The sequence below is a fragment of the Microtus oregoni genome, unplaced genomic scaffold, assembly GCF_018167655.1.
Source record: "Microtus oregoni isolate MIOR12 unplaced genomic scaffold, Mior012 000092F_ref0000046, whole genome shotgun sequence".
Classification (NCBI taxonomy): domain Eukaryota; kingdom Metazoa; phylum Chordata; class Mammalia; order Rodentia; family Cricetidae; genus Microtus; species Microtus oregoni.
Window position 1 is genome coordinate 527271 of NW_024544604.1, and position 9545 is coordinate 536815.

General features: G+C 48.7%; 1 protein-coding gene across 1 annotated transcript; it reads left to right on the forward strand.

Annotated features, from left to right (window-relative positions):
* Positions 1–4233: 4233 nt before the first annotated feature.
* Positions 4234–8962, forward strand: LOC121442621 (PDZ domain-containing protein MAGIX-like). The gene is made up of 5 exons (XM_041644226.1): positions 4234–4411; positions 6468–6550; positions 7190–7426; positions 7510–7678; positions 8515–8962. Exons 1-5 carry the CDS (start codon positions 4234–4236, stop codon positions 8820–8822), a joined length of 975 nt encoding a protein of 324 aa, XP_041500160.1. The 3' UTR covers positions 8823–8962.
* Positions 8963–9545: the final 583 nt, after the last annotated feature.

Here is a 9545-nt window from a genome sequence, read left to right on the forward strand (position 1 = left end):
GGGCAGAGTCTAATCTGCAAGAGACCTTCTCATTCTCTCCTTCTACCATGTGGGGCCTGGGGACTGAAACCAGGTCATCACGCTTGGTGACAGCAAATGTCTTTACACACTGAACCATCTTCTCACCATTTCTTTGTTTTTTAGGCCCTGGTTGTCCTGAAATCCCCTTTGTACACCAGACTGGCCCCAGATGGAGGTTCACCTGCTTCTGCCTCCTGAGTGCTGATATTAAAGGTGTGCGCCACCATGCCTGGCCCCATTTATTTTTTAATTTAAAAGTTAAAAATTGAGGGAGCCGGGGAGATGGCTCAGTGGTTAAGAGCACTAACTACTCTTTCAGAGGACCCGGGTTGAATTTCTAGCATCTACATGGCAGCACATAACTGCCTGTAACTCCAGTTCCAGGGGATCTGATACCTGCACACAGACATATAGACAGTCAGAATACAAATGCACATAGAATAAATAAATCATAAAAAATTAATAATTGTTATGTGTATGGGTATTTTGCTTGTAGTATGTATGTGTACCACATGCGTACCTGATGCTGGAGAGGCCAGATGGGGTGCTGAATACCCTGGAACTGGAGTTAAACAGTTGTAAGCCACCATGTGGGTGCTGGGGATTGAACCTGGTCCTCTGGAAGAGCAACAAGTACTCTTAACTACTGAACCATCTTTCTAGTCCTAAACACTATTTTTTCTGAAACAGAGTCTCTCTCTATGTAACACAGGCTGGTCTTGAACTCATGATTTTCCTGCTTCAGCCTCCCAAGTGCTATAGATTATAGGCAATCACCACTACCACCATGTCTGGTTTCATAGGCTTGATAGGTTTTGAATACAGTATGCTAATAACCATGAATCTATTATTGTGATCATAATACCAAACACAGTCATCTCTTACCTCTCTAATGCCTCCTTCCCGACCCTGGTCCCTTCTCTTGGCAGTCTCTGGCCCACTTTTTGTCACTGTACATCAGTTTGCCTTTTACTAGACTTTTATATAACTGGGGTCATATACCACGTACTCTTTATATGTTTGTGTCTTTTTGCATACTATAGTTATTTTGGTGAATTTCTTAACCCGGGACCTCAAGCTAAGCATGTACCCTACTACTGAGTTATACCTCCAGTCCATACCATAATCATTTGAGTTCAGATTATTAATTCTTTTATGTTGCTGAGTTGAGTTGCTTTCCACTGTTATCTATCTATCTATCTCTCTATTTCTGTGTGTGTGTGTGTGTGAGAGAGAGAGAGAGAGAGAGAGAGAGAGAACTGGGGATGGCAGTATTCAGTGCAATATTTACGCTAGACAAGCACTCTGCTCTCTGCTCCATCCCCTAGCTTCAACCACATCTTTTGATAAAGTCTTCTATATCCCTGACTCTCTGCCAACAAGCTGTGTAGACAAATAACCTTGGACTCCTGATGCTCCTGCTTTTGCTTCCCAAATACATGTGATTCAGGACTACAACATCCCACCTGATAATTAAATCTTTCTTTTTTTTTTCTTTTAATAAATGTGTAGCTCAGGCTGGCCTCAAACTCATGATCCTCCTGCCTCTGCCTCCTTCAGCAAATCTGGCATGTGCCACCACAACCGGCAAAAATTAAATCTTTGTTGTTGTTTGAGACAGGGTCTCACCATGTACTTTTGGCTGGCCAGGAGCTCCTTAGTACACCAGGCTGGCCTTGAACTCACAGAGATCTGCCTGCTTCTGCTCCCCTAGTGCTGGGCTTAAGGGCATGTTTCGCTACATCCCTATGACATTTTTTTTGTTATTTTTTTTGTTTTGTTTTCGAGATGGGTTTCTTTATGTATAGCGCTGGCTGTCCTAGAACTTGATTTGTAGACCAGGCTGGCCTCGAACTCAGAGAGCTGCCTGCCTTTGCCTCCTGAGTGCTGAGATTAAAGGTGTGCACCATTGCTTCCTGGCAAGCAGTTACTTTCAAACGAAGAAAATAACAAGCCATACATCCAGGATCAAATTGGTCAGATCCCTGATATTTCATTTTCCAGTTTCCAGAATAAGAGGAAATAAAGTGTTGTTTCAGTCACCCACTCTGCAATATTTTGTTATGGTTGCCCGAGGAGAAGGTGACAAGAAACAAAGGTTTCTTTTTTTTTATTGAAAGAAAAAAAAGAAATTCCCGCCTCCTCCCAGCCTCCCATTTCCCTCACCCACCTCCCACTCTTCTCCTCCTCCCCCCACTCCTATCCCCCTCCCTCTCCAGTCCGAAGAGCAGTCAGGGTTCCCTGCCCTGTGGAAAGTCCAAGGTCCTCCCCCCTTCATCCAGGTCTAGGAAGGTGAACATCCATACTGGCTAGGCTCCCACAAGCCAGAACATTATGTAGGATCAAAACCCAGTGCCATTGTCTTTGGCTTCTCATCAGCCCTCATTGTCCGCCATGTTCAAAGAGTCCGGTTTTATCCCATGCTTTTTCAGTCACAGTCCAGCTGGCCTTGGTGAGCTCCCAATAGATCAGCCCCACTGTCTCAGTGGGTGGGTGCACCCCTTGTGGTCCTGACTTCCTTGCTCATGTTCTCCCTCCTTCTGCTCTTCGTTGGGACCTTGGGAACTCAGTCCAATGCTCCAGTGTGGGTCTCTGTCTCTATCTCCATCCATCGCCAGATGAAGGTTCTATGGTGATATGCAAGATATTCATCAGTATGGCTATAGGATAGGGTCATTTCAGGTTCCCTATCCTCAGCTGCCCAAGGAACTAACTGGGGACATCGCCCTAGGCACCTGGGAGCCCCTCTAGGTTCAAGTCTCTTAACAACCCTAAGATGGCTCCCTTAATTAAGTTATGTGATTCCCTGCTCCTCTATCCAACCTTCCTTTCTCCCAATCATCGAAATAAAGGTTTCTTAAATACTCATCCTCACGTCTTTATGGAAAGTGTGTATCCCTTTAGATAAGTACTCCGGAATGGAATACATGGCTCGTATGTGTATGTTTAATTAGTTTTCTTTTTGATGGTTTATTGTTAATTTTGAAAATGTTTACACACTGTTTTCTAAAGTTAGTGTACCTTTTTATACTTTTTATACCAACAGTTTATTTAAGTTCCATTTCCTGCATATCTTGTTTAACAATTGGTACACTCAGGCTTTTCAGTTTTACCCAGTCTCCAGTTAAGAAAAGCAGCAGCGCCTGGGGCAGAGAAAGGCTAAACTCTGACTTTACAGGCTCCCTCAACCAGGCCTCCTTGCCTGCGGCCAGGTAGGTCACCTCGCAGTCCGGGCGCCAGGCCTGGGACTGGCCAGACAACAGCGACGTCCAGGCCTGGGCTAGGAGCCAACTGAGCTCGCCCCTGTGCTAAAAACTAATCACCCGGCTGCCCCGAGTCCAGCAGGCTCACCACAGGCCATGGACTCCCGTGCTGGAAACACCGCAGACCCTAGAGGGAGCAGAGGAGGTACTGGCGTGGGCGGAGTAGAGAGAAAGGGAAGGAGCCGTCCCCGGACACCCTCTCCTTGCCTGTCGGCTCCTAACCATTTCACCCCACAAGTGGTAAAAATCAGCCTTGCTGCCCAGGCTGTCCTGGCAGCAAAAAAGGGGCCCAGCGATGGGAACTGTGTTTCAGATCTCCTACCCTACAGACTCAGGGGTGTGCGTGTATGGTGGAGGGACACATCAGACTGCAGAGACCTAGTTCAGGAGTCTGGCAACATGAACCTGGAGGCACCTGCTGAGCCAGGGCAGGCAGTCTGTAGGGGATTTGGAGGGTGGGCTGCGGATCTGTGGAGGGGCTATCTGGAGATGCTTGCGCCCTGAGGGGACACTGGGTGTAGGACACTGTTTTAGGGGAACTCCTGGGTGTAGGAGGGATTGCCTAGTATACTGGAGGTGAAATTGGGGCGTTCAGAGTTGCTCTCAGGGAGGGGCTTATGTGGGAGAATCAGGGTCCCCAGAGTCACGGCCAGAGAAGTTTGGTATCTAGTGTTACTAAGGGACAGTATGGTGAGCTCCAAAGAAATGTGTTGATTGCTCCAAGGTATCCAGGTCTATCGCTATCAAATGGTTATCTCCAGGGACTTTATGGGGCAAGACAGCCGGCAGCGTATACAGTTGTAGCAGTCAGGGGTCATAGGAGAGGAGGGGACTGGCGGCGATCTCTGGAACTACAGGAGTGGATGGGGATTTCCATATATCTGGAGGGACATTTCTAGGTCTTTGGACTTAGGAATTACTCAGGTCGAGGCTCCACGGCTCTGGGACCATGACGATTTGTCTACTTCTCCGGTCAGGAGGTGGCCTACCTGGGTCCGGGGGCCCCCCCCGTGCTCGGCAGCTCCTGGAGCGTCTGGACGCGCGCCCCCTGGCGGCCAGAGCTGCAGCGGACTTGTCAGCGTTGGTACGAAAGGCGGGTACCACATTGCGCCTGCGCCACAAGGAGGGTAGGTGCAAGGACTCCGTAGGGCGGGGCCGAAGGGGTTGGCTTTCCTGCCGGAAGGCCGAGAACTGTCAAAGAGTGTGATTCCTCAGGGAGGGGTTAGGAGGGAATGAAACCTCGTGGAACTGGAGTGTATTCCTTCGGGGTTATTGCGATAGATGAGTTTCAGAACATTTGTGGAAAGTTCTGGGCTGGGTAATAAGGTCAGCGAGACTTCGACTTGGCATTCGCAATCTTTTTAGCTACCTCCAACACAAACAAAAACCGGGGTGGGGGAGGGGGCGATTGGGAAGAAGGGAGTTAGCAGGAGTGGGAGAGGGTTAAGAGTGCATAATGGACATAAGGGTGATTTTAATACATTTTATACATGTGTGAAATTGTCCAAAATGTCATTTCCAAGGAGGTGGCACTTAGGGAGAGGAGATGAGTTCTACAAAGGGGTGAGCCTAAATTCCAGAAATCAGTGGAAGGAAGCGCTGGACATATTAGAGGGAGATTTTTGTTTGCTTGGTTTCTTGTGTGTGTTTAATGATTTAAGTTTTATTTCATTTTATTTTATAGACAGCATCTCTCTATGTAGCCCTGGCTGTCCCAGAATTCACTACATAGACCAGGCTGGCCTAGAGCTCAGAGATTTGCTGGCCTCTGTCTCCTGAGTGTTGGGATTAAAGGCGTGCACCACCATTCCTGGTTTATTTATGTTTAATTGTGTGTGTGCAGGTATATACATGTGACTGTATCAGATCTACCTGGAGCTGCAGTTACAGGCAGGTGTGAGCTGCTATGTGTGTGCTGGGAATTGAACTCTGGTCTTCTGCAGGAGTAGTGGGCACTCTTAACTGCTGAACCATCTCTCCAGTCCCTGTTTTGTTTCATGAGACAAGGTCTCATGCTAGGGGCCACATCGGCCTCCAATCCGACACTCCTGCCTCTCCCTCTGCTTCTAGAATGCTGGCATTGTAGTCTGCTGCAGGCAGATCTTGAAATGTGAGAATTGAACCCTGCGGTGGTGGCGCACGCCTTTAATCCCAGGCAGAGGTAGGTGGATCTCTGTGAGTTTGAGGCCAACCTGGTCTACAAGAGCTAGTTCCAGGACAAGCACCAAAGCTACCTTGTCTCGAAAAAAAAAAAAAGAAACAAAAAGAAAAAATGTGAGAATTGAAATAAATTTTGTAGGCTAATTAGAGGTTGTCTAGATTTTTGGGAACCTAATCCTGGAATGGCAACCTTCCCAAAGGCCTGAGTAGGTTGTTTTTTAAAATAGTTTATCTATTTAACTCTTTAGGTGCTAGGGCCAAACTCAGGATTGTGCCACATGTTAGGAAGTCCTGTTACCACCCCAGCCACTTAGGGTGCTATTTAATGCTTGTAGCCCATGTGTTATTAACATCTGGGAAGAAGGTATGGAGTATTCAAATGGATGGCACAGGATTACTTTTTAAGACAGGTGGTGCACACCTTTAATCCCAGCCCTTGGGAGGCCAAGGCAGGCAGATTTATGTGAGTTTGAGGCTAGCCTGGTCTACAAAGCAAGTTCCAGGACAGCCAGGACTGTTATATAGAGGGAAAAAAAAAGGGTACTGGTTGCTCTTACAGATGAACCAGGTTTTATTGCCATCACACACACATGGTGGCTTATGATGTAATTCCAGTTCCAGAGGATTTGATACCAGGTACACATGCGGTGCACAAACATACATGCAAGCAAAACACCCATACACACAAAATAAAGTAAAAACAATTTTTAATGTTTTAATTTTATGTGTGCAAGTATTTTGCCTCCATGTATGTCTGTGTACCAAATGCATGCCTGGTGCCTATGGAGGCCAGAAGAGGGCATTAGACCCTCTTAAACTGGAGTCAGCAGGCGGTTGTGAGCCACCTCGTGAGTTCTGCAAATTGAATCTGGGTTCTCTGAAAGGACAACCAGTGCTCTTAACCATTGAACCATTTTTCCAGTCCCTAGTAAAAATAATTTTATATAAAGTTAACCTAGGGGTCCTAGGTTGTTTCCATGTCAACATCTTTTGATATCCCTCTTTGTCGCTTTTGTATCTCAGCTGTTAGCAGCCTGGATTCTGCAGATATAGAAGTCACTGACAGCCGTTTGCCTCATGCCACTCTTGTGGGACGTCGATCCCAGGTACTCCTCCTCCTCAATGCTATGTTCAGTGCTAACCCTTTGCTTTGGCTGGCCTTCAGACAGGGCATCCTCTGTAGTTCAGTATGGCTTGGAGCTTGATAGGTAGACTAGGCTGTCCTCAAATTCAAGGTGATCCCTCGGCCTCAGACTCTCTAGTGCTAGGATTATAGGCATTCACTTTTTACACTGTGCTGACTAGTCTTATGTCAACTTGGCACAAACTAGAGTTATCTGAAAGGAGGGAACTTCATTTGAGGAAAAAGCCTCCAAAAGATCTGGCTGTAAGGCATTTTCTTAATTAGTGATTAATAGGGGAGGGCCCAGCCCATCATAGGTGGTGGCATCCCTGGGCTGTCAGTCCTGGGTCCTATAAGAAAGCAAGTTGAGCAAGCCCACAGGAAGCAAACCAGTAAGCAACATTCCCCAATGGCCTCTGCATCAGCGCTGGCCTCCAGGTTCCTTCCCTGTTTGAGTTCCTGTCCTGACTTCTTTTGATGATGAGCTGTAATGTGGAAGTGTAAGCCTAATAAACCCTTTCCTCCCCAGCTTGCTTTGGTCATGGTGTTTCATCATAGCAATAATAACCCTAACAAAGATATTCACCCTGCTAATTCATGTATACTCTTGCCCTTATTCCAGCATCGAAGGTCTGAGACTCTGGTGACATGTATGGAGCAACCTCCAGTAACCCAGAATAAAGCAAGCTATGCTTTGAAATTACCACAAGCCACTGGTCGATTTTCCGTGGAGCTGCTCCGAGGCCCTGCAGGCTTTGGTTTCACTTTAAAAGGGGGACGAGGTGTATCTGGGGATGCTCCACTGGCCGTGCATGGACTGCTGAAGGATGGGCCAGCACAGCGATGTGGTCGTTTGCAGGTTAGCAGTACATTCAGAGATATGGTCCCTGTCCTTACCAAGTGTTCTTCGTCTGCCCTTCATATGCCATTGTGTTCTTGCAGGTTGGTGATCTCGTGCTCAATATTAATGGAGAGTCAACACAGGGCCTAACTCATGCCCAGGTGGTGGAGTGGATACGCACTGGAGGCCCCCGACTTTGCCTGGTACTCCGCCGGCCTCAAGAGATGGACGTCAGTAGGATTGAGGAGGTTGCAGGCCATCAAAAGAGAGGTGAGGTGCTGATATTCCCAGGGGAGAGAGGCGGGGATCAGAGAGGGGAAGGAGAAGCTCAGAGAGGGGAAAGGCTGAATCCTGCGTAGAAAGGGTTTGGTGGTCTCAGTGGGGATTTAGAGATCCAGTGCCAAGGTGGGGTGGGGGAATTCACAAAATCTGAGACCCCAAATCACCCCAGGGTAGGAACTTCAGAGAGAATGCTTTTGAGGTGTTAGGAGAGGAGGGTCTGGAGTAAAGGCTTTTATTTTTTTTAAGAAGGAAAGTCTTAGGAAGATGGAGTAAGGCTATAGAGACGGAGGACTCTGATGTCTGAGATGCGGTTCAGTGGTGCAGTGTTTGCCTAGCCATCTGAGAAGCCACGTGGATTCCATCTCCTAGACACTCCCTTTTAGAGAGGAAAGGGGGCTGGCAAGCCAGCTCCCAGATAAACGTGCTTTCCCCACCAAGTCTGACGACATGAGTTCGATTCTTGGGACCCACATAGCCGGAGGAGAGACCTGATCCACTCAAGTTGGCTTCTGACCTCCATACGTGAACTCCCCTCCCCACCGCCCAAAAATGCTTAAGCACTGATCAGTAGGTGAAAGGGTAGGGAACCAAGGGAGAAGGAGTGAGAGGGGAAGATTCAGAAGTCTCACGTAGGAAAGCTTCCTTTGAGCAATGATTTCTGTCCTGGACTGAAGAAGTATATCTGGAAGGGGTAAGGCTGGAGGTTTGTGAGGGAGTGGCACTTCCTAGGCCTTGAAGAGAACTTTCTCTGAGGCTTTTCTGGCCACTCTTAGTCAAGGCCCCAATTTCCATTCCCTCACTGCACCACCCTGTCTAACCCTCAGGATTGCTCTCTCCAGATTGCAGCCCAGATCCTAGGGGAAGCAGGATGACGAAGTCTCGCAGCACCATTTCCCCAATTCATCACCCGTCCAAGACTCGGCCCAGTTTGGAACCTAGTCCAGAGGCAGTGGCTTTTGGCCACGTGGTTCCCTCAGTGGAGCACCCCACAGAAGACTTGGACGACCGTATCCCTGGTACCCCTGGGCCCTGGCTAGTGCCGAGTGAGGACCGTCTCTCACAGGCTCTAGGGGTTCGGGGCGGGGGCGCGCAGCTCGTTCAAGAGATGGCAGCTGGAAGGCGGAGGCACTGAGCGCCAACAGACAGCTTTGTGTTCACTTAGTGAAGTTCTACCTGGTTTTAGCATGCCTGACGGCCAGGCACTAGCTTTTCCCTTAAGCTTTAACCTGGTCTAGTACCCTCCCATTGCTCACTGCTCAGGGGACTGGTCCCCACCCCTTCATGGTGTCAGTGACACAGCCCTCCCTCCCGGAGCCCAGAACGCTCGCACACCCCCACCCCCACCCCCGCGCGCCTAGGATTCTCCTAGTTCCTTCCCAGTCGGGAGGTAATAAAATATCTGGATCCAGTCCTGACTTGCCAGGTGCTCTAGGCGGGGTGAGGATTCCCAGTCCACCCTGGAAGGGAGGGGTGGGTTGATCTGGTTTCGATGAAGGCCGTTTGAAACCACCCGAAAGCTGTGTCTTCCTTCAAGCCTCCAGATGGATCATTATTTCTGCTTGCTCCCCAGTTTGCTTTGCTTTGTTAGCCCCCGCAGTTCTTCCTATTCATTTATTTCACGCTTGGAGTTCACACATTATTGCATGTGTCGTGGGGAATGCAGAAAGTGGGCCAGTTGTGGGAGTGCCCCAGGAGGCTCAGGGGGAATCCTTCAGACCCTCAGCCGTCACCAAGAGAGCAAATCTAGAAACCTGGCACCTTCCTCCACCCAGAGACTGCGGTCTCCTACTTCCGGCTTGAAAAAACTAGCTTTAACTGGCATGCAGACTGCTACCCTAGGGGCGCGGGCTGGGGT

Excerpts from the sequence above, each read along its gene's own strand:
- LOC121442621 (XM_041644226.1), top strand. The coding sequence starts at position 4,234 with ATGACGATTTGTCTACTTCTCCGGTCAGGAGGTGGCCTACCTGGGTCC. Across the intron at positions 6,551-7,189 it reads TTGTGGGACGTCGATCCCAG|CATCGAAGGTCTGAGACTCT; the intron begins GTACTCCTCCTC and ends CCCTTATTCCAG. Across the intron at positions 7,427-7,509 it reads AGCGATGTGGTCGTTTGCAG|GTTGGTGATCTCGTGCTCAA; the intron begins GTTAGCAGTACA and ends GTGTTCTTGCAG.